At 39.2% G+C, this 26,449-nt stretch overlaps 1 protein-coding gene across 4 annotated transcripts in view; it reads right to left on the bottom strand.

The window, feature by feature from the left end:
• The window catches only part of ATXN7 (ataxin 7), an 82,126-nt gene that overhangs the window by 21,854 nt on the left and 33,823 nt on the right, over nt 1-26,449 (bottom strand). For 3 of the 4 annotated variants that reach the window (XM_064432925.1, XM_064432927.1, XM_064432924.1), the window contains one exon: nt 10,426-10,530. The exons of the other annotated variant lie outside the window; for it this stretch is intronic. In XM_064432925.1, coding sequence (XP_064288995.1) covers nt 10,426-10,530 — 105 coding nt within the window. The remainder of the gene's footprint in view (nt 1-10,425; nt 10,531-26,449) is intronic. 4 annotated transcript variants of the gene reach the window in all.

The raw sequence follows: 26,449 nt of genomic DNA, 5'->3' as shown, positions 1-26,449 counted from the left end.
TTAAAACCTTTCCTCTGACCTTAGAGGCCAGGAGACAGCCCAGTGTGGCATGTTTCCAGGCATATACGTGGTTACATGTGGCTTGGCAGAGGCTGCAAGCCAAAATGAAACTGAAGAAAATGAGTGCTAGCTAGTCCCATGCCAATGATGAGCAGGGCCAGAGCTTTTACAGAGTACTACATTATTTTCATTATAATCTAGAAAAGTGAAAGAAGTACAAACAATTACTTCATGAAGCCCACCCTCATACAGCAGAAAACCAAAATGCTTAAGAACCCAGGTGACAACTTCAGCCATGCAGTAATGAAACACAGCCAATTTTCCTCTTAGCAAGGAGAAGAGCCATGAGTTCCATGTGAGCACCATATGTACCATCACACAGTGATGAACAGCTCTTAAAACACTCAGTGCACATCACATAAAAATGACTCCAACCCAGCTCTACAAATAATCTACACACATCAGAAAGTTTTAGGCCCTGACAGGGGCACACCTTCTACCTAATGCACAGAATTCACCCAATGCTCCACAGAAACCAGGGCTTTTCCAAGAGCCAGACATGACAAACAGGTTCTTTGCAACCAGCAGGGTCAGACAGGGAGGACACAGCACAAAACCACTCCTGACCCGGCAGAGGGAGAAAATCCCGTGGGGTAGAAACATAAGAGGGTGATCTGGCTAAAAGAGAAGGCTTCCTTTTGGAAAGCTACTTCATATAGAATTGTGAATTAAAGGTTTTCTGACAATCTTGCCAAACAACAAGGAAAAACTCAGTTATGTAGGAACTGCTTCAGCCCTGCAGGAGCCTGGCCTAATTGCATCCTTTACAAAGCAGTGCAGAGGGAGAGTGTCACACCAACCTGGGTAACTCGTTATCGGGGGAAGAGAGAACAGAAAATAGGACAAGAATCTCTTGACAGTGGTCCTTCTTTCTATAATGCAACTTGGTGAAACAAAATAGGATTGCTGCCTTTGGGGCTAGCAGCACTCTGACACCACAGAACTTGCATAAGGTACAAATGTTTTTCCTACATTTTTTTTGTATTGTTGAAAAAGATTAACCTGCTTCCCAGCTGCACAACAACTGCAGGAACATCTACACACAGTAAAAATTATTATTTTCTATACAAACACTACAATTTGTTTCATCAATAGGAGATAATAAGGTTTGGAAGTATTTTGGCTGTTACAGCCTGAGATAGCTAATGATGGCCTATTAGACAATAATATCACAAACTTACATAAAATTACATATAATATTTGTCCATTCCTGTTTATTTTCTACATTTTAAAAACATATTTTTAATTGATCCATATTGTTATGGAGCTCTCAGACTTGGATAATGCAAGACCTAATCAAAGACTGCTACTGAAAAGCTGTTTGAATATTTGTTACAGGTAGACACAGCACACCACTTAGAAAGCTGAATTGCCTTCCAGGCCATTTACATTACTTGGATATAATTATTTAGTGTTAAACTGAATTAAGCCTAATGAGAAGCTTAAAAAGGTGGCAATAATTGTATTATTTTGAAAGTGAATTTGACCTTGCATATTTATTAACTTAAAAAAAAGCCATGTGGTTATTGATTGCTCTTCATCAATAAACTTACAGCTTTCATTGTATAGAAAGTGCTATACACTCCCTCTTCTGGTTATATCTTAAAAACACAGTTTCTAGACTTAAAGTGTATCATATGTTAGTTTTTAAGTGTATCATATTGCTTGGAAGGAAAAAAACCCTCAAGGCAGTATCATGTTTCTTTTTAAAAAGCCAGCAAACTGGTGATCAAAACCAAATAAATAACAGGTGAAAACTACTTGAGATAATGCCCAACTAAAGTAAGTAGCAGCTACTTTTTAGCTGAGCCTAAAACCAGAATGTTATAGATTTCTTTAACTTGCTAAGAAAAATATTGCCCAAGTCTTTCCAAAGGCTTGACTCGTGCCTAATGCCTGGTTACCCTTCTGTGCATATTGCTGTAGGTGAGAATACAGATTTTAAAATGCCGCCTCTAATTTTTCAGAGGTGGCAGGTGAAGTTCCTACAAAACATTGTTTTTATGTTGGTCCAGTATGGATAACTTTTTTCCACCTAGCACACTATACCTCATCTTCCCTGGCAGGGATTCTTCTAACAGCAAAAGCTGCTGAAGGCTACATACATACATCCAATGTCTAAAAAAATGGTATAGAAAATGAGAATTGTGGAATAACATTAAGAAGTCCAAACAGAAACAGTAAAAGCAATGCAAAAGAAACTAAAAGGTGCACTGTTACTAAATGCACACATATGCATATATCCATCTCTTCCCTTGATGCTCAGTGCCTGATAAAGCCAGGAGATGTGTCGCCAGCAGGACACATTCTTGTTGCCCTCATCCCCCACCAAAATGTGCAAAATCCAAGAACATCACAGCATTACACAAACCACATTAATAGCATTGCTGCCAAAACATTGAGAGAGGAAAAACTTGTGAAAAAGCTTTTGTTTGTTTTGCCCTGTTTAGCCTCTTCTCCTTTCTACCACTTTTACCCTTTGTTACAGAGTAATAAAACCAGCACTGTACCTACTGCATTCTCCCTCCTCCTAGGTAATTTTGTCCTACCTTCCTTATTTAGCTTCCTCCTTATTGTCTTCATCTGTTTCTTTTTACATGTATTTTACTCAAGTTCTTTGTTTTACATTTCCCTTTTTAGCTATTCCCCAGTGTCCTCTCTTTCCCCTCCTCGGACACACTCACACACAGACTACAAACCACTTAATTCCAGCTGTGCTGAGGCAGCCCTGCCAAAGCTGGGCACCACTGCCCCAGGCAGTACTGCAGAGCCAGCTGTACTGGGTGCACTGGTATCTTCAAAAGAAGCAATGTAAATGAAGGTTACTGATGGGATTTCCTATCTGACCTGTGAAGTTGTGCTTGCAGAGAAGAGACCATCCCAAACACAACAGCTCTTCAAGAGTCAGATGCTGGGATGAGAGGGTACAGTCTGTGCAACTGGAAACTATGTACTTTCATGGGGGGGGGGGAAGGGCAAAAAACCAAAAATTATTTTCTTCATGACAGTTCAATACTCAAAACAATTTTACAAGCTTCCCAGAATACTCCTCCCTGGAATCACAAAGTGCTGTGGTATTCACTGAGGTTTGCAGTTCTTGGAATAATCTGCACAGCTCATGAGAACACACTTCTCCCCAAAAAACAAATGAGAAAGTCCTTATAAATAATTCATCTGCATGTGGTTAGCTTTTGAAATTAAACTACTACTAGCCCCACCCTCCAACACCAAGTTTGTATCTCCATGGCTCTGACATATTCCCATCTCTCCAGAACAGCAGAAATTAGTTTGTTTTTTTTTTTACTTCAACTCAGTTTTCTTCCGCCTTCCCAGCTCTTAAACAGGTTGCAGCTTCCTTCTCCTGCACCCAGCTTAGGGCAGTGTGCCAGACCTGTGTGCCCATGGCCTGCCCTCAGCGTGTGCCACCTCCCCTGGCTGAGCTCCAGCCTGGAGGAGTGGCTTAGGCAGTAGAAAGAACCCTTTTAGCTGAGAAGGAAACCTTCCAAGGATGTGGATCACGTAAGCTGATGCAGAATGGCCTTCCCTGACCCTGCAGAAAGTCAGCAATGATGGCTGGGAGAGCTGTGTCCTGCTCCATGCGCCGTTTCCTCTCACAAAATGAGTTCTGAGTGATGAAACTCAACCTTGATTCTAGATTGGTCAAGTCCTCTCATTGTCAGTCATTTTTAATTGCAGACCTGATGAAACTATCCCACCTGGCTACCCTCAAAGTGAAGCTGTAGTCATATACACTCAATAGCAACTTTTTATTGCAATTACTTGTTCTCTTTAGATCTTATTCTAATCTATTGATCAACATGCTTTCTCCCTCTTGCTGAACTACCATTTCTGTGATAGTGAACATGGCACTGCTTCTTCTTTTCCCACAAAGATAAATATTTGTTTTTCTTTCTTTCTTTCCATTTGTTCTTCCCCATCAACATTTGTTTTGAAAACAGAGCAGTCAGTCCCAGTGTCCAAGCAAATATCCAGCAAGGAGATCACTTTTTTTTTAAGGAGCGGGGTTCTTATGGGACCCTTGCATGATTTTGTATGTTTGACTAGTTTTAAATATTTTAACATTTCAGTAAGCATAGAATAAAAAAAATATACTCTCTCTTCAGTATTAAACCAAAGGATTTTTAAAGGACAATATTAAACCAAAAGGACTTCTGCATCTAGATCTTCTGCTATGGCAGAACAGCATACAATTATTTTCACATTAACCCAAGGTATGAATAGCCTAAAGCACACCAAGCACTTGAAGTTTGTAGTATTTTAGCACACACAGTGCTGTAGAGAGAATAACATGAGTTACATGGTAAGCAGCAAACTGAATAATCAGTATCTCCTAACTCTGAAGCTGAACATCACCTTTTTTCTTAGCCAATACTTAAAAACTCCTTTATGTCTTCAACCAGAGCTTGACAAACTCATGTACCCACAAAAAAAGGAGGAAGTTGTACTAGAAAACTGCCATCAACTTCTCAGACTCCCTGTGCTTTCATGTACTAAACAAAGACCACAACCATTCTGTGTACAAAAATAATCTTCTGCATGTGAACAGTCTGTGATGATACAAGTAACCACAGCACCGAACTCCACCACTCTGTAAAATCTGCATGGCACATTTGGTATTCAGCTAATGGCTTGGGGGTGCACATTTCAAAGCTCAAAATATGTTTACAGAGTTTCTTTTCACATTATTATAATTTCTTTTTTAATGATGCATTATTTAAAAATTACTAAATAGCCAGCTGAAACTTTTCCTTCTGAAATGAATCCTCTCCTGACCCCTGAGCACATTCCCTGCTATATGCCAAAACAATTCTTGCAAAAGATAGAGAATTTCACAAATTTCTACTAAGAAATTAAACTAGTTGTTGCTGGATCCACAAATTAAGATCCAGCTGCTGGAACTTGGACTGTTAGAAGTAGTGTGAGAGGACTGTGCATTCAAACAAACTGCCAAAGATAATTTGTTAAAACATATACATTAACTGGAGCCATAATATGCCAAATGCCACCTGTGTGTGTTTGGCAATATGCTTGGCAGATTGCTCCAGCACATCTGTGACACACCACAGAATATTCAAGTTTATTTTGGCTGTTACCCTTCTACAGAAGATCACTGATATCCAAGAAAATTCTTATGATTTATAAAAAAAACTTTTCACACTGCTTTAAAAAGACTTTAGTGAACAGTGGACATTGATTACCGAAACAAATTGCTTGCTGCCAAAAGTATGCAGGCCATAATGAAGGCTTATCCCTCCAAAATGAGGATGAGCTCAAGAAATCTCCCATGAGAAAAAATACCGCACACACAAAACCAACAAAACCCAACCAACCTAAAAATGAAGCAACAAACAAACCAGTCCTCAGGTCCAATGGCTTTGGAACAAGATTCAGTACATTCCTTTCTTTTCTTATCAGCTTCAAATGCTGTCTTGTACAGACACTTTATCTTTGACTTTGTAATCCATGAATCCATGCTAAACACACTCTCCTATTCTACGCTAAACAAACAATACATCACAACAACTTAAAAACATCAAATACTGACAGATTTTTCAGAACAATTAGCTGCTGCCAAATTTAACAAATATACAGTAGGACAAATTTATATTCAATTCATAGTGTGAGAAGAACCCAAACAGGTAACGCTGCAGGGACTGTAGTACTTCAGTTATGTATGATACACATCCAAAATACATCAGCGCTCCAACAGAGGTAGTTAACAGATCATTTTTCTCAATTAAAATCACAAGTATCATGTGTTGTGTCTGAATCCAGGTACTTAACACCTACACAAAAAAACCCTTTTAGGACTCTGGGAGACCTGCAGATGAAAGGTGGGTGTGGGCCCTGGCTGAGGGAGGAAGGACCTCGGTTTACACAATCAGGTGAAGGAGAATCACAAAAGACCTCGAAGAGACTCGGAGGATGGACCCAAGTAACCAGCAAACATCTCTTTCTCTACTGCCAGGATCTGTCCTCCCAATATAAGGTTGTGTGATGATCTATTCCAATTCCACAACTTCCTAGAAACCACAACAGACGTATAGGAACCCCACTTCTGATTCATACACTTCAGGTTTAAACCTGCACTGATTGGAAACCAAAATGTTTAAGCAATTCCCCATCAGCTCTCAGGACAGCAGCAGGCAAAGCTCACGGTGCCTGCTCACCTTTGCCACCGTGCCAAACCCATGGAAGTTAATCAAAACACTTGACATAGCTTTTTAATGACTCAACAGCCCAACACACTATCATCATCTCTTTCCAACATGTACTGTATTCGTGGTTTTCACAATCACTACGTGAGTCACAGGCACTCTCAGTGTAAGTTTTACAGGTAGCCTTCATTATTATTGCTGAGAGTTTAACCCTACTTTGTATTCATGGAAACTGAGGCACAGAAGAGAAAAAAAACCTCTGGAAAAAAAAAAAAAGAAAGAAGGAAGAAACCCCACAAATCTCTATGCTGATGCTCCTTTCACACTGCTGAGCTCTCTCTTAGGCACAGAGCAGCCCAGCCAGGGCAGAGAAGCAGCTCTCATTAGCCAGGAGGCTGATAACCACAGGGAGATGAGATAAACCTGTGGAACAGCTGAAATGCCAACAAAAGGTCACACAGCCTGAAAACCACGGCACTTCAGGGCTTCCATGAACAACCTGAAATAACTGTCACAATCGCTTCCTCAAAGAGCAGCCTTTGGGTGCAGATCAAGACCTGTATCTACCATGTCTCTGGAGAGGAAAGAACAAATCAAAGAGGGACAGGCACATCCCTGTCCTGAGGAACGTGACAGCTGGCACACCATCATCCAGGGTGTAGAGAAACACTCCTGGAGAAAAACACTTTCTGGGAATAGGTCATCATGATAAGTGATCCCAGGTGCTTCACCCACAAGACTCGGTGCCTGAACATTTTATCTTTTTTCTATCTTTCACCTCTGAACTGATCTTGACTCATCTAAGGAGGATGCTGATACCATGAAAGTGTAGCCATTCACAAAGCAACAGCAGGAACAGGAGCAATAAAGGGCTGCGATCACTTGCCTGGCCCCCCAAATGAAAACAGCTGTGATCTGACCGAACAGAGGATTTGTCTTGAAAAAACTTTTCCTTGGCTGGCTGGCTTGCTCCTGCCCCACCATGTCCCCAAGCCAAGGGGCTAAAGCCACTGGACTGCCCTGCCAGCCAGCTACTGCACACAGGCTAGTAGGAATGCCACAAGCTGACTAAAGATATCTCACTATATTAGATTGCTCTTAAAAACAAGCCTGCATTGGTGTTACACATACCAGCTTTACAAATCAAGCATAGTAATACATCAACACCACTGCATAAATTATTAAAATGGAAATTCATAGCCCAGACACATGCTTGGATTGACTAAACAAGTAGAATTTTATTTTATATTAGCATCTTTTCTGGTCAAATGAATGAAACAGAAAAGAATCAGTTACATAAACAAATCTGTCATTTGTATCAATAAAGTATTTTACTAAAAAGGTTATATATTCTAATTAATAAGGTTACATTTAAATTATTTCTGACTACTTATGGTCCAGAGAAAAAAGCCAGCATATGTCCTGCAAAGCACTTTCAGCCTACCTAGTTAAGTAGTTTATCACAAATATGCTTTGGAAGAAATTAATTAGCTCATTAGGTTTAACTAATAGTTTGTTTAGCTTTCCTTTGACAAAAGTGGCATTTTAACAGAGCATTTCTACTACTTCAGAAAACAAAATTTCACATGACAAATTTCAAAGAACACCAAGTACAGCAACACACACCACCAGGAGCTATAGAATATTTTAAGAGATTAATACTTCTCTGGCAACAATAAAAAATAAAATACCCTAAGAACATAACAAAAAGATACATTGATGGACTGCAAATTTTCAGAATTTTTCAATTCCATCAATAAAAAATTTAATTCAGGGTGAATTGACTGTGGTGAATCCAAAGAGTGCTTTACCTTCTTGTTATCATGATAATACCCATTTTGTTTTAAAATAACCATGTTTTGAGGACTTCAGCAATTTCCTTCTCCTGACCTATACTGTTTAAAAAAACAGATCATTGCCTGGTAATCAATCACCTGCCATACTTAATTTTTTTTAATTAAGGGACAAATGTGCAAGGATTTAAAAAATCGGAAGGCTGATAGAACTAGTACTACACAAAATCACCAAGTCAGCCTTCTTACCTTTCTGAGGCTATGAGATTGGCAAACTAAGGTCCTTTAATGATGTTCACCCCACCCAAGCCTGTTTTTCTCATCAGAATGACCCCGCCTGTTTCCTCTGCACGCCACAGCCCACGCCAAGACTCTTCATTGTTCAGAACAGGCTTAAGAAACACTAAGAATAACCTCATCATTTCTATCTGCTCCTAAAGTATGAGTGTGCCACTGATGTAAAGCTTGTATTAGAGAAATTTTCACATTTAGGGATCACACTTCTACAAAGTGATACAGAATGGAAACATTATGTTAGCATTTATCACGACTTTTAAAAATACTTTCCATACCTTCATTTTTCAGTTCCCTGCTCACTCTGTGCCTTTTAAATTGCAAACAGTGCTTACAGAAGAGCTGGAATTAACTTCACATGACAAGTCTAACAGCAGTACAAGCAGCATTACAACATGCCATGTTTCCATGTCTGTGCTCAAGACACAATGCTGCACCTCTGCAGCTCCTGAGCTGCTTCTGCCCCCTGTCCATAAGGACAAACACACTGCTGCTTCCTACCAGACACCTGTTTGTCAGACAGAGTTTGGAAATCGCCTGCTCATTTCATAAAGACAACCTTAAGTGTCTGCAGCTATCCACAGCTCCCCATCACTACAATATTACTGACCTCAAGATGGAATATTCAATATGCCATCACTCAGTATCATCCAGTCCTCCCCCATAAATTTATTTTTAGCTGTCAGAATCAGTTTAATATGATATTTTAGAAGGAGTTGTTGGACATCTTAAGTTGATATTCAGTGACACGTGAGGAATCTCACTGGCAAGGGGTACACTTGCTCTTGGCTAGTGGAAAGGCTTACAGCAACCAGAGCAAGAAAAGCAAGATGGTCTTTTCTTCTTCTGGCTCCCAACAGCTCTGGAGACTAATAGCCACAAAATCGTGGGTTTTAAAAGAATTATTAGTACAGCCATCCAAAGAGTAACAAGCAAACTATGAAGAATTATGACACAAAACCTACTCAGGTTATTTTCTGAGTCACGCTGTGTGACACAACTGCAGGATCCAGCAGAAGGGCAGGGCTATATAATCCATAAGGCAATATAACACAAAGCCAAGTTAGAGGGAGAAAGGATAAGAAGTTCACCCTCTGCACAGTCCAGAAAGGCCCTTCTCCAGTCTCGAGGAAGAACAAGTGAGCTTATCTTTTCTTGCCAAAGCATTGGATTATTTAAGATGCACAAAAGGTTATTCCTTTTTCTCCACACTAGAAGAGGTTCCTTGCCCATACCCAGCTTGTATCCTATAAACACCAAGCCACCCAGCAGGGGCACTGGCCTGGAGAAAAGAGACAGTGTACAAATACATGCACACACGGGGAGGAAGGACCAGCTCAGAAGATGCTTTGTCCGTCATGTTTATTAGGAGTTGGTCAGAAAACCCCTCATGTAAGAAACAAAAAGCTGAATTCCAAAAAACCTCCTATCCAAATATTTGCATTAAACTGTTTGAGGTTAATTTCTAGTCTTGAGAGGAGCATGGAAAAGCAGAACTGCCAACCACCCCCAGTCAGGCTTGGAGGAAGTAACCAAGCTCTTGAACTGGCATAGCACTTCACATTTTCTCAGTCCTCTCTAAACATCGGCCAGCCAACACAACAAGAGCTTCCTTATACACTTTATATACAAAACCACTGGACCAGTAAAACAAATACAAATTGATAATTCTGAAAATAAATAAATAAGCTTACTGGCTATTGGAAGCTTACTACATTTTATAAATTTCACTGTAAGTTTAGCTTTCAGTTCAAGTTCACACTGTACCAGAACCCATGCAAAAATAATCTGTTTAAATACACAAAGAGAAATGACACACAGAGACACAAACACACTACACATATTGGCTGTGAAATACACGAGATATGTCATTTTGAAACTGAACTGTAGCTATGCAGCATTTCAAGAAAACAAAAAACTAAAAAAACAAGATCTTTATGTAACTGCATTACAATGTATATAAAATTATTAAATAAAGGTTATGTTCTTTGACATTTTTTATAATTTAATGATCTATTTACCATCAATTAAAAAAAAATTGCCAGGCTTAATCCTGATTTAACCTCACTCTTAATTATTAAAAATAGTTAAGCACTTACCATAATGTGATTGAAATGCCTGTGGTTTTACGACCTGATTACAGTGGTTACACATCACCAAATAGAAATCATCATGAGCCGGGCAAAGACCAAATATTGGCATATCTAAAAACAAAAAGACAAAATGGCATCTCTCAGCTGCTGACAATTATAGAAAAACAGTTTAATTACAGAGCCATGACACTAGTGTTGAATCAAAATTTTAGAGACATTTGTATCAAATTTGAAAATGAGGAAAAAAGAGCATATAATGCAATAGATAATTTTGTGCTGGAGTATTACAAAAGCAAAAATCTTACTACAAAGATAAATGTAAAATGAGTGATTACTTGTAGAAAACATCTATTAGAAAACTGATTTAGGACTGATTATTTTATACCAGATGCAATAATGCAATAAAAAAAGACTGACTTCAATTGAGACAAACAAAACACAAGAGGGGATGTTTTATGTATTCTGAAAAGGGCTTTAGATTTTATTCCAACGTCATTAAATGAATTCAAAAGTGAACTTCATTTGCTATTTAATTTTTTTAAAGCATTTTAAACACACAGTCATTCACCGGGCAGAATTACATGCCTAATGGTTTTATTTGTTTAACAGTGCATTATAGTCCAGCCATCTGCTGCCAGAGATCCATGGAACAGCTACACAGGAGACAGAACCAGAGATAACAGTATGTCAGAGCATGTGTGGATTGCGGAGATAACACACATACTTGGAGACTTTTACAAATAAAATTAGTTTCTACAATTTTACTTTGAAGAACACAGTTTGTTAAGAATATATTTAACAGTTTTAATTGCATTCAGAGACTACTGGAGCAATAAATTCAGCATTCACTACAAAACTTAAAAGTATATTACATTTATAATCTAAAAATGTTATTCAATCATTAAAAGACAAAAAATCCAAACTGCAAACATAATATGTGCCTAAGGATCTGTAACACTATTTAAAGGTTAAAAATTGACATAAGTAAACTTATTTTCTTATAAAAACTCTCAAGTTATAGATTTATTTTAATAGAAACTTAGAAAATTAGTTAAACTTGTTTACTCTTGTGCTGGAACTGACCCCACAGTTTTGTTTTACAGCTACTAATTTGCCTATGTATACTTTTAGCAACATCCACTGCTTTGTTCATTAATAGAACAGCAATTATGAAATAAATTGAGTGTTGCACATTAAGTGTGCCATAATTCAAGGCAACTGCTCACAGAAAGACACCATCAGCCCTGTCCACTTTGTTCCTCACAGACAGAGAATATAACCACACCAAAACTACTTCCAGAATTAGTATGTATCTTCATAATAAAAAAATGCAAAAAAATTATTTAGAAGATATAAGGTTTATCCCATTTTCCACACATCTTGCTAGTGCTACATCAAAATCAAGCATGACACCTGCAATAACAGCCCCAACTGGATTTTGCAGTTGGATGCAAATGCAATGACCAAAGACATCTAACTTGGCTGAGATCACAGCTACCCTCACCTAAATCACAGACACCTTTACACAACTGAGGTTACATCAAGTAAACAAATAATCTCATCTGCACTTTAAATAGCAACTCTTGCTTATTTACTTATATAAAGTTTATTGAAAAAAGCATGAAAACCTGCGACACGCCCAACTACTGCAAGCCAGACAAAATTGTAAATATATGCTGAGGGGGGAAAAATCAGGTAGGAATAAGCTTCTATTTTTCAATATCTACTTTCTGTGATGTAATATTAAGCTATGTATGAAAACAAGCATAAGCTTAAATGTCATTGCTAATATTTCATGTAGGAGTATTCTCTTTGGGTATGCCCATGTATCAAAGTTTATACACACAAGCAAATACTCCAGGGTCACTTTCACCAGCAGCTGAGATGAATGGGACAGTAACAGCATGCAGTGCCTGATATTTACATTGTTAATAGCCCACAGAGAGGCTGTGTGATGCTGAGGCAACTGTAAATCCACACCTGGAACCTGTTCCCATAGCTGTGCCTTCAGACTGTGCTGCATCCCAGACTTCACACCAGCTTGTACTGAATACAGAAGGAATTGTTAACAAGGGAGGACTGCAAGATAAAGCACTCCTTCACACCAGTCAGAGACACCACATCCGTGTGCCATCACTGTAAGAAACCTTCCAAGAATATTTGCTGGCAATACAGAACTGCCATTTTAAATGGCAACTGAGACCAACTGACAGAAATTGATGCAAACAAAAGTGTTTTCCTAGTTCAGTTTGAGGATCCCAAGAAATCTGAATAATTTACAAAGGTCCTTTACACTGTGGAATACCTTCAGTTTTAAAATCCTAGCTCCAAGTGACAGAATGCCAGGAAATAGAATGGTCCTTTGTGAGTTTGTGTAAGAGTAAAACCACTTGACACAGAGAAAAAAATTCGCTGCACACCAAAATCACAACTGATTTCAAAGGAAGTCATTCACAAGACTCCAGCCAGATCACACAAATCAATGCAAAAGGTCTTGCACCCCACAGTGGTCTCCTACAACACTGATATCAGAACAACATCTCAACATAAACAGGGAGGGAGTAGCAAAGGTAAGAAGCCTAAATGCAATTTAACAATAGCTTTGAAACTGTAAGGACTTTGACCCAACCAAGATAATTTAAGGCAACTGGAAGAGACCTGAGTCCATACTTCCCAATCCTCATTTTTAGGAAGGTAAACTCTCACATCTTTAATGTGCCTCATGCCATTAGTTGAGTAGGGCAAGAGCAGGTTTCAGGGAAATCTTACTTCTCTGTGTTCCAACAGGACAAACACTATGTGGCACTGTTAGGGAGTGACAAATTAAGACCATGAAAATTTCAGAGAACAGCATACAGAAGAGATTAACAAAATTTATATAGTAAGCATGCTCCAGGAGTAGGTGATGGATGCCCAATTTTTCTGTTCCCTATCAGCCACTTACGGAAGTTCACATATATCGTGCAGTTGGTATTCTAACATCTAATACTTTCTACCTGAGCCACTTCATGACATGCACATTCTCTATTTAGAAGTCTAATGAAGTTTCTAGCATTTCACCAGTGGCATCTCAATGCACTGTTACTCTGGATTGAAGATTATTTTTTTAAATACTTCACTATGTAAAGCCTGTGCCTCTCAAGGAAGAGCCTGGCAACTGTGATTCATATGTTCCTCTTTCAAAGCTGGGCTCATTTAACTCTCTCCATCTGGGAATATTTTTCAAGGTCAAACTAAAAATTTAAATCAAGACTCAAACTTTCAATGTATTTTCCCATTAATACTGTATTCATTGTATCAACATACAGATACTATTAGAAGAGCTGTTAGTTACATTAATTCTATTAACACCAGAAAGAAAAACAACTTCATTTACCTCCATAATAGGAAGCCACTGGACACTGATCTCCAAAATTCACTTGTCCTTTCAAATGTAACTGAGTTTTTAGAAAAATAACTTTAAATGATGCATTACTGCACCCTTTAGCAAGACCAGAACAAGCCCATGCCATACACAATTCTGAGATAACTGCATGAGTTGCTGAGCATGTAATAAGGAAAATGCTTCTTACTTGGAAAAGGTCAATGTAGCATCATTTTCTAACACAAAAAGAAAAAGCAATAATGGATAATTTGGCATACTGTACATCAAGTAAAATGGAGCTCAGCATGCCTCATCTGGAAAGTTTTCTTACACTAAGCTGCCATCTTTTTCTCTAAAACACATTGTGGAAACACACAAATGATTGAATAATTTCTTAGTATTTCCAGCATTCTCTTTCAGGACAGACACACTGAAGAAACTCATGCTCATTAAAACTAACTGTGCCTGCATACTCTCAATACCTCATTTCTATTACTTAATATCACACATAACAGAACACATAAAACAGGCTAAAACTACCTCAGAGAACAGGCCAGCAGCTTGCATTTAATTACCCACTAGATTTCAGTGACTACCACAGCTATGTATTTTAATTGGATTTTTCTTTTCTAACTCCCCAAATGTATCAAATGTCCTACAAATCTTGTATCTTTTCAGACTGGGACCATTGCACAGTCCACCTATTCCAGTATCTAATAAGACAACATCCCTTCTAGAAATGAAATTAAATATCAACAAAAAAAAGTGAGGTTAAGATCATCTCCAGAACAGCAGCTGCTGGAGGAAAAGAGTAAAGGCAGCCTGTGTGCAGAGACCAGAACAGCAGTTTCCTATTTGCCAGAAGTCTGCTTATTGCAATTCAAAGGAGGAGGAGAATGAAAACTTAATCAGAGAAAGAGAAAGCAAAACTACCAAGACGTGAAAGGGCAAAGAACAAACTATCAAGGTTATGACAAAAGAACAGAAAGCTTGATCAAAAAGAGCAAAGGAATATGTGAAAGCTCTGCAGAAACATTTTAAAGCCAGGACATTGCTAATGCTCATTCTCCCCTACCCATTCTCAGCATAAGCATCTGCTTATTAAGATTAGTTTTAAAAGTCCAAGCCTGATTTACAACAAAGATGTACATACTACTCACCACTAAGTGTAATTTGACAATGGACATTGTAGGCTGATGCCTGATGTGAACAGTAAAATGTTTTGTATACAAAGATTCCACGGAACAGCATAACATGCCTTCAACACTACACCAACCTGGTTATACTTCTTGAAAAATTTTAATCACTATAGTTAATATTAGAGGTATTAAAATTACAGTGCCCTACACTATCAAATTTACACTGACAGTCCAGATATAATTTCCTATTATCTCTACAACCTCCCAAACACCGAATTTGTTTTTAGTGGAGTCTGATCCAAATCCACCTTAAGTAAATGCACCAACTTATCAATTTACAAGGTTTTACATTAAGACATCAGGGAACTGCTTCTAGTACTATATAAGGAAATTGTAAATAAAGTCCATTATTTTGAAATGTTGACAAAATATGGATTGCTTGAACTATTTACTTCACGGACCAACTAAGTTTAAATTATGTCCACCAACAGCTATCTTGAATACATTTGCTCTGTACTAGCTGGGTTTTGTCTTCTCATTAGAAGGTAATTAGTCTTGATCACACTAAGGTAAAAAACATGCAAGTGCACCTTGTTTTAACTTAACTGGTAGATCTCTTTCTCTACAGGCAGACTTGTGGTAGAACTTTTATTTAAGATAACACAACCCTCCACTAAGATCTGAACAATTTTTGAAAAGGGGAGAAAACAGCACAGTTGTAGTAACAAAGTCGTTGACATCTCGGAGGAAAATAAATTTTGTGATAACTCCCATAATTTGCTTGTAACTCGTGTCTCAGGTACTCAGATCCTGATAAAGTAATAAAAATAATTATATTGTTTTACCCTTTATGGCTGTGGTGAACATGTAATTTAGTATGTGACAGACAAAACCTCCCAAATTACTGTTTTTAAGAGCTTGTGATCTGAGGAAGAGGCACAAGGAGGGAAAGGAAGGCAACTAACCAGCCCTGAGAACCACATGAAACAGACTGTACCAAAACCAGGCAAACTTCAGACAGAAAGCTCAGCTCTTTTACCACCAGGCTTGCAATCAGCCCAAAAAATGAGATTTCTGCCAAGAAATCTGCACAGCAGGTAAGCAATGGATTCACTGCTGAGTCCGGTGCTGACAGTAATTGTCAATACCAAGTGTTCTGCAGGCAGAAGGAGAATCTTGGCTGCAAACTGAGGCAGCTACAAACAGCACTGCAATGTATCTTAACTAACCTGGTTATCTTAAGTAAAGCTTCCATCTATTTAAAGTAATATAGGTCCTTAGTTAACTGATATAAACGTTTCATTTAAAAAATTAAGTGATCCAAGTTAAGGCTTCAAAAAGTCAAAGTCCCTTTTATACACAGATACTTCATATTCTGCAACTAAACCATTATTTTCTAAACAATATCTTCCAAACTATTTTGGAGAAACACTCAAGTGCTTATCATTCACGAACAGATGTGTTTTTGTATACTTATCAATGCTGACGTAAAATTAAACTACTGCACTTTTTTTACTGTGTACCATGCAAGATGATAACAAAAGAAGAATATTTCCAAACAGATATTGTGAACAAAATAACTAAACCCATATAGAAATTAGAGTGCTCTGGTTTACACAAGTGTGGAACCAAAGTAAGAGATTCTAGCAAAATATACTTGAGGGTATTCTGCAAAATTTCAAGTAATGAACACTTAGGTATTAATAGAACACAAGTATTTTATGAACCATATGTGCAGGCCTAACCAATTTGTGACTGCAGAGAACATACATATAATCAAATGAACAAAACATAAAATGATCAAATATACACTCAGAAACACTGTTTTAAAAAAAAATCTCACCCATAAGGTTTATGCTCATGTTGCCTCAGCTACAAAACAGCCTTTTAATACAAAATAAAACAAACCAAATGCACATTCTCATATCTGAGCTGTTTCATTTAGGTTCAGAGGGAAGCATTGCTGAACTATTTTCTTCAAGGTTTCCCATTTTGAAAATTCCTGCCAGCTCCACTCTGTACATTAAATAACTTGCATTTCCTGCACATACAGCTTTGGAAGTCCAGCTACTTGAGGGGACATTTGAAAGGCAGAGCTCTCCTTGGGTTCTGAGCAGAAGTGCATGAACTTTGTTTCACTGAGTAGTTGCTGATTGATCAGCTGAAGGAAGGAACAGCTGAAGACTTGATTAACTGTTTTGACTGTGTTTTCCACTTCAGCAAATACAGCAATTACCCAGCATTTTATTGAATACTCAAACCTCAAAGTTTTGGCTCAGAGAAATGACTTTCAGTTCAAGACCAAAAAACCCCACAATCTGGTTTAACTAGGCACAGGAGCTGCATTACACGATTTGATCACTGTCATAAAGCTCTACTAGTGTTAGAATATTTGGTTCATCTCTAAAAGGGGCATCCTCTCTGTTTGGTGTCCTTTCAAAACTCAGGACAGTCTATCTTTTCAAAGCTACAGCTCTTTATATTTTACTTGGCTTTTCCCAAATTCAGATTGCCCTGCTGAAGGGGCAAAGGATGACCTACCTCTTTTCCATGGGTGCAGCTGTGTTGCATTCCCAAAACCCCATCCCCTGCAGCATCCCCTTGAGCTTCACCTCCAGCAGGAAGGTTTGCTGCAGGCAGCAGCACTCCTCTGTGCACACACAAATCCAAACAGCCCTCCTTGTGCAAGGCTACAGGCACAGCAGCTCCCCCAGAGCCCTCCCTCCCTCTCTCTGCCAGGATGCAGAATGAAACACTGAATTTTAGTTCTCTAAAATTTAACAGCTCTGGGAAATGTCTGTGTCTTCTACCCAAGGATAAAAACTGAGCAACAGATACCAAAGAGAAGCGTGTCATGCACACGTGCACCTGCACCACTGCACAGCTGGGAGTTCTAATTTTAGGCTCCCAAGATTTCAGTGTTCCTGTAATTATATATAAAGCATATTAAAGTAGACATCTAAGTATTTAGTTAAATTCTTTGTATATGAATTCATCTACACACAATTAATTTCTTTGAAAATCTAATGCAAAACACATCACATTCTTCATTCAAGCTATTAAACAGGTTTTCTAAGTTGATTGTACAGAATAATAAATAATTTCAGTGAAGAAGCTTACAGAAGATAGTCTGTAGAAAGACTGATGAGTAAATTTCTCAATGAAACACAAGTAGCATATTTTAATCTGAAAAGCTTTCTAAGTCTCCCCACTCACATCGTATCCTGTTACATCAATTTTTCATCAGCAACTTGATTCAAGTCAGTCATCTACAAAAACCATTCCCATTTACTTTTTAATGAGTTTTCAGACCTAAGGATATTTTTAATTTCTCTAACCAATTTGTATATTACACAAATGTTGAACACATAATTTTTCATGTAAGATATCTTCATTCAAAGTCACGCATTATTTTTAGTTGGCATGATCTCATAGTGCCACTGCTGTATTTTGGGAAAGCCAACAATTATTTACGTTTTTGTGTAAAAAAAAAATAAATTTAACAATTCTAAAATAGCTTAAGGAACCCTCAAAAATGAATTGAGTTTTGCAATTATGACACAAAAATGAAACTGGATTCAGGGAATAAAAACCCTATAATTTGAACAGTAAAATTAAAATCTGGATTAAGCTAATATGAAAGTGTACACAGAAACACTTCAATTATTATACAGAAAACCTACCATGAGGGGGGAGAAAAGTTCTGGATAAGCCACTAGTCAAACACACCCTCAATTAAACTGAAATAAATCACCCATAGAATATTCTAAAATGTATCTTAAGTCACAGCCTGAAGCACACTGCAATTATGAATTGTTCTAACATCAACAGGTTTGGTATTTTTCTCCTGTTTTACACACAGCACTCCGTGTACTCTGCAGCAGCTGTACTTCTGGAGTAGGAAAAAGGAAGTTTGTTTTATTTAAACCTAAACTCACAGTTTACATAAAGCTGCTCCACGCAGCAGAAGTATTTTGATACGACGTGACTACAAATGGTGAACATGTTCCAGGCTTCTCAGCCTCGCCCGTCTCCTACCTAGACACGCTTTTAAGGGAAAACAAACCTGGCGTACGTGTGGCATTTCTGCCACTTTGCTGTGTGACTGTCCACATGCAGCCTTGTGACTGGGTGCTGGTGTCCTCAGTAACCGACAGAGCACAGCAGTAACAGCCACTTCCATTTGCACATTTTCTTTCTAGTGGGAGCTGGAGGAACACAATGTGCCCATGATTACATCTCTTGTGATAGAACACCCCAAAATTTAGCAATAATGAAGGGCACCTTTTTCCCTGCTACCTGGGACATGCACAGTGTTTATCTTTCCACCACCTCACTGCTGACCACAGCCCCAACTCCTGTGTGACAGCAGCGTGGTGTTAACTCCTTAATTGTGCAAAGACAACACATCTTTGTGCAAAGAACACTCTGGGTTTTCACACCATGCATCTGATACCTGAGGGAGCAAATCAGCATATTCAAAAAAAAAAAAAAAGCTAAGAAAACAATACACAAGACCTGTCAACTGAATTGTATATCAATATTTTCTTTTATTAGGCAAGCCAACTACCTAAAACCACCCCACCCCTGCCACTCCCATCTTCTCCATGCACTGGAACATCCACCTCAAAAATAAGACTGTTTCAATCATGCCTCATGTAGCCATAAAGAAACTGATGCCTGTTGATTTTCACATACCAGCTTACACTTCTTCACTTCTCTCAATTTGGCAGGCACTATTAGTTTTCCCAGTAAAATTTACTTCCTTTGCTTTGCAGATTTACTGGGACTTGATTTGATACAATTAAAAAAATAGTAAGTTGCACAGCAACAGACATATAAATGTACTATAGGAAAAAAACCCAACAACACTGTGATAGTTCATAAGTTCAGAAGATAAAATGTAAAATAAACCAGTGTTTTTGTTGTTATAGTGCAGTAAAAGGGCTAACCTACTTGTTATGTATTTGAACACACATGTAGTTACACAAAGTATTTTGAACTTGGCTATTGCATACCTTTAGACAAAGAAATATGACTATTTCAATTATCTAGCTGAGAACTGGTAAAGCCTGAGTCTTTACTTCTTACAGTGGACATATTCCAGCACATACAGAGCTACTGTCATCAGAGATTTCCTTCCAAGAGGGGACCCACCTGTTCAGAAGGGTTAGGCTTTAAACCTGTGCTAGCTGCCCGCTGACACACAGTTATATGAATTAAATAGGCAAACAGGGAAGGAAAATCAGGCTACCCATTCACAGAACAAGGTCAGTAATTTCACTGCTGGTTATTTGTGATATAATACAAACACAGTTCCACCTAAAAAAATCTTTATGGAAGTGATTTTTTTTTATTGTTATGGAATTTTGAATTGCTCTAAAGAAGAAATTTAGGTTTTGCCTTTGCATGTCACCTCCTCTTTAGAATAAACCCATTGCTATTCTCATTCCAAGATGTATTTCTTCACTGTTAGGAGATATTTGCCTTATTTTCGGAGCCTGTCTTCACAAAATCTTCCAGAATTCCATCTCCAAACATTACACATAAAATACACGATGCGTGTGTTCAGAGAAAGGAAAAAAAAAAAAAGATACTTTGAAAACACTGGGTGAACAAATCTGCATCAGGTATTATTCTTCCATATCTAGCACTAGCTCTCCACTACTGAAATCACTCACTTCACTCTTCAGCAGAAAGGGGTTGGGAAGGACCGCAACTTGTAATATTTTTTAATTAAAATGTATTAAAAATTTAGATAATTTAGATTATATTATACATGCAGAAGATCTGAAAGGAATGAACTGTTTTAAAGTAGTTTTTCTGCTCTTTCATGGTCTGGGCCTCTTTAACATAACCAGAACACCAGCCCACTTGTGATGTACACAGAAAGTAACACCTTCAGCAGAACACAATAAAAAGGAAGGAGAAAGAATTTGCTCAGACTACTTAATGTTTTGATTTGGTTGGTTTGGTCCTCCTCACATTTTTGACAGATATTTCTAAGACTACTTCCCTCCTCTGGTCTCTCTGCAGATAACAGTACTCATCACTCTTGGGAAGAAAATATTGGATATGTATGAATGGACCTAAACACACAGTAGGAGGTGAAAAAAAGAACTTTTTTCTTAGACCAGCTAGGGAGCAAAATACTCTACTCTAAGGAAAAAGTACTGAAATAGGCACCAGCTTTAATTTTTAGACATCTCATGTCAAAAAGGACATAAAACCAATAAACCTGATTATATAAGCAGCACGACAAAGTCATCCTTATGCAGATTCAAGATTAGACATATTCAGAGCACAACTATGCAATGAGACACAGGCAAGTGGTGTCCTGCTCCCCCAGGAAGCCCCCAGACCTCAAGTGGTGCTCCTGATGCACTGTGTTACAAGATGAAGCCTATCTGTAAAGGGGAAGTCACAGAAGACACATGGGGTTTAAGGAACAGGCACAACAAAGAACACGGAGCTGGTATTTCAAAAACACACAGAAAAAGACACTTCAGAGCACCATTTAACTGCCCCTGGATGACTCAGGATGAAAACAGTAAGATTAAATAGACAACAGAAAACTGAAAGGTAAACAGGATCCTTTGATATTTTAACAAATTTGTAGAGTTTACCACCCTCCAGTACACTGAAAACAAATAGAACATCCACCTTCCTAAAGCAGATAAAAGATAACTACTGCAAACACATCCAGGATAACAAAACCACGGTTTACAACAGAGGCAGCTCCTCTGCCAGGCACAGCAGTTGTACACACATGACTTTCAGGACCTAGGCTGGGATCTGCAGCTCAAACTCACTGGGAGACTTAGGCAATCCCTACTGGTGCCTATCCAGGGTAGGCAGGAAGCCAAAGCCGCTGCTGCCAAACTTGTTGATCCAGTCCTCCCAGCGCTGGCCCACAATGCACTGCTTTGGGTTTGGAAATGACTCAAAAGCTTTTGCTTCCAGCAACAGTGTGGAACACGTGGGGAAAAACGCCAAAGGAGTCCAAGAAAGGGTAGTGCCAGGCCACCATAACAGCAGGGACACCCCAAATGCTCCCGTGAGTCAGTGACATCACCCCGATGACAAACGACGCCTTCCTGCAAGACCTCGGTCACCAAGTGCAGGAAAAGTCCTGCAGGGATTAAATTATAAATAAAACAGCTGATGCTGCACCTTGCCATCATGTCTGCCTATTTCATAATGAAGAGCACCATCTACCCAGGCTGTGATTTTTGTCCTTTCCTGGGACAGGGGGCCTTTCCTCACATTGTTTTGGTTATCCATGAGAATTTTGGATGGTGTCAGCAGGAGACAGGGAATTGCACCGTTGCACAGGGAACCCCTTTTGCATCCCAAGCAGTTGTAAACAAGCCTCAGATGAGACATGTTGACAGCACACTGAAGATTTTACTCCTGTGCTCTACTCTGAGGATAAAAATAGTATTCTTACCTCCAAGACTATCAAGCTAACACTTCAGATCATTAAATTCAGGCCATAAAAACAAGAAAATAAATGTACAAGTTTTATTCCAGCAAATGACACAATGGTCTGTGCCCCTACATTTCAGGGCACAAGGTGGGAGTCAGGCAGAACCAAAAGGAAACTTCCCGAACAAGGACTGATGTGTTTAGGACTTCTCCAAACATCCCATGGAAGTAGTGGTGCTGAAACAGCCAGGCACAGTCAGCTGGCTGTTAAAGCAGGTTCTACAGAAGAAATATCAGACAAGGAGAGGGCTCTGTCCAGCCTAGATACAAACCATAATCAAACCATATCAGGTACAGCTCAGACTACTTCCCCTAAAATGTCACAACACAACTGGCAGAAAAAGTCTTCCCTCAATCAAATGGTCACAAAAAGCCCCAACCCTGTATTTAGGACAAGAATCATAAGCACACATTACACTGCTTTTGGTAGGTAACACAGATGTATTGAATTTGGCTCAAAACTTCTCTATAAATTACAAACTACAACATGGAACAGAAGCTCCGGAACAAGCAGGAATTCTAGACAGTTGATTTGAGTAACACAACTTCACAGAAGTGAAAAACAAAATTGCTTTTGGGAATTCATCTTTAAGTACTTTCATGAAGTAAATGCTGCCTATCAGGAAATTAATTTAGCCCTTTCCTCTCAAATACTTTTATTTAGTACCAGTGAGAGCAGGACGACTGCCTTCTCTCTTAGCTGAGCAGAACAGACACATTCAAACATAGATTCTGTTTTAAAAAACAAATTATCTGAACATCTGTGTTGGCTTTGCACAGCCTGGTTTTGGTAGTGGGGGGCCCACAGAGGTGACTCCTGCTTCCCCCATGCCCAGCAGAGCCAGTCCCTGATGGCTCTGGGGATGGACAGCTGCTGGCCAAAACTGGGCCAGTTACAGAGGATGGATATGCCTCTGTGATAACAGATTTGAGAAGAAAATCAAAACAAAGTGGGACACAGTTTTTTCCCTGCCAGAGAAGAGGAGGAGGTGAGAAGATGTGAGGGAAACAACATGGAGACACCACGGCCAGTGGAGAAGGAGGGGGAGGAGGTGCTGCAGGTGCCAGAGCCGAGATTCCTCTGCAGCCATGGTGAGACCAGGGTGGAGCAGCTGAGCCCCTGCAGCCCATAGGGATCCATGGGGATGGAGGGATCCACTCACAGCCCCTGGGGATCCATGGGGGATGCAGAGATCCCTGGGGAATGCAGAGATCCACCCACAGCCCCTGGGGATTCCATGGGGATGCAGAAATCCATGGGGGATGCAGAGATCCACCCAGAGCCCGTGGGGAAGCTGCCCATACTGGAGCACGTGGGTGCCTGGAGGAGGCTGGGATCCAGTGCAGACCCAGTGGAGAGAGAGGGCCCTTCCAGGCTGGAGCAGCCTGTCCTTGGAGGACTGCACCCCATGGAAGACTGACCCATGCCACAGCAGTTTTGGGAGCACTGTGTGCCCGTGGGGGAATTCACATTGCAGCTGCAGGGCTGCTGCTCCTGAGAGTGGACCCTCGCTGGAGAAGTTCACATGGAACTGCCCCCCATGGGAGGGACCCCAAGGTCTCACAGGGGAAGGACTCCTCTCCTGGAGCAGCAAAAGAAAACCTCAGTGATGAACTGACCAAACCCCCATGCCCTGTACCCCTGTGCTGTTGGTGGGAAGGAGGGAATGGCTGGGGGAAGAAACGGTACTTTAAGGGCTTATTTTACTTCTCATTATCCTCCTGTGACTTTGTTAGTAATAAATTCACTTTGTATCTCTAAGTTTAGCTTGTTTTGCCCTTAAGAGTGTTTTCTCCTGGTCCTTATCTGAACTCATGAAGCCTTCATTAAATTTTTCTCTCCTCTGCCCAGCTCTAGCAGGGGAGGGTGAGTGACTATCATGGGTGCCTGGCATTGAGCCAGTGTCAAACCATGACAATATCCTAAATCCCAAAATTATATTCGTTATAAACCAAAGCCAAGCAAAGCCTTCTAGTTGTCAGAGGCAAGTTAAACTCCTATTTCATTCCTGTTCAATTAGAATGACTCTAGAAAGATATTAAAGATGATTTTAACGTTTCCTGGGAAAAGTGGAGAATTTTTTTGGAAAATGTATTATTTTGAAAAGTGCTTTCCAAATTATTTTATATGGCTGTCTCAATAATCCAACACCCACACTGTCTCACTGTTGGGAACACTTTCTATTCCTTTGACATATCCATCAAAAATACTGCTAGTTAACCCAAACCTTTGCAGCATTTGAGGCTTCTGGATATTCCCCACAACTACAGATTTTTCTGAAGGGATAAAACGAGTATTTCGTATGGAACACATTTATGTATACTGTAAAAATGATGCTTTTTTCTCCTTTTTGGCATAATTTGTAACAGCCCTCCAGTAAAAGATTAAGATAAAAGATGCTGTAAGTCTTGTTCAGCATAGCAACACAAATTCAAATGGCATTTTCTCCAGTTCACAAAGTTACTGGGAACCACCTCAAGAATGTTAGAAAAACTTCCAATTTCTATTACCTGGTCTTCTGACATAACTAATCATGATAAAGGAATTTTGTAAAAGCATGCTAAACAATAATAATAACAACTAGCTCTTACTTGTTTAGTTTTCACAATACACCACTTAAACTGGTCCTGATTTACACCTTGGTTATTCACTGATATGGCATCTTTAACACTCAAAGATGTCCAAGACACAAGATCTATTATGCTATACAGTCTTGTAGGCAGACATGCAAAAATCAGATCAGGTTCGCTCTGAAAAGATACATAATCAAGCACAGTCCAATGGATTCTAGATTAAGGTTCTCCTTTAATCAGCCATCACCTTGTTTTGGAAACAACTTTACAGTTAGACTACAACTATTATTTCACAAGTGTTTCACTCAGCAGAGACAGGAGCTGCTTAATCCAGCATTACTAGGAGGAAAAAAAAAAAGATTGTAGAACCACACCCTAGGTGTAAACTGATACAGATTTTCCTCTGTAGTTTTGCCTGAAACAATAGCCAGAGGGTGTAATTTAGGGTATATACACCTTGACAAAGCCATGGCTGTAATATGTAGGGACTGACAATTAAATGTTTGCAAAGTGAAGTACCTCTGGTGTCTGATTGTGAGGTTGCACTGAATATGGCTGTCTCCTCTCTCACCCACTGAGCCCCTCAACCTGGTCCTACATTCTCCTTCCAGTCACAAGAAAAGCTCTGCTGATTTCAGTGGCTCACAGCAAGACCCCACATCCCCAGGTAACACTTAATAAACCACCAGAACTCTCATCTTCCTACTCACAGCATCTACTACACCACTTATGCAGTCAGTGAACAGAACCATAGACTGAAAGTTAAATTTATGAAGGGTAAAATACAACAGAATTTGATGTCCATAGCAAGCAAACATCCAATTTACTGTGTATTCATCATAGGACTTGATTTTAAAATTTAGCTCTTTAAAGCCTCCACACTTCATTTTAAGGCAAGTTGCTATAGGACTTCCAGGCAACTGTATCAATGAGAAAGCATCCAACCATATTGCTTACAAAGAAAACAATGAGAGCTCTAGATTTCAGAACCAAAGTAATATGGACTTAACCTCCAAATTGCTCCCTACAGGATTTAGTCCTTCAGCTCCTTTGTACATATTTTTTTCAGTGCCAGTTGAGAATGCTGCATTTGCTGTTGCATTACATACAGTTGATGAAGATTCAAGTCCTGCTTAGCAACAGAAGGAAGAGCAGATCAAGAACACTGCATGTTTTCTGCCTATTATAATCCCCCCAGCAGAAAAACAAGGCATAACCAATTATCCTTTTCCCCTTATGTTATCAATGAAGTTTATCCATGGGCTTTGCCAAAGGTACCAGAAGTGGAGATCAGGGTGGGAGTGAGCTTGTAAATAAACCATCTTCCTCATTTGGAACACCACAAACCAGCTTATTCCACAGAGCTGCTGGGCACGTGCACACACAACTAACTGAGCATTTGAGTATTTCTAATCTACCTGAGCCAACAGCCCAGAGTATTTGCCATTTCCAAACCCAGCAATCA

The sequence above is a fragment of the Passer domesticus genome, chromosome 9, assembly GCF_036417665.1.
Source record: "Passer domesticus isolate bPasDom1 chromosome 9, bPasDom1.hap1, whole genome shotgun sequence".
Lineage (NCBI taxonomy): Eukaryota > Metazoa > Chordata > Aves > Passeriformes > Passeridae > Passer > Passer domesticus.
Note: the sequence above shows the minus strand (reverse complement) of the source record. Positions and strands in the feature narration are given on the sequence as shown.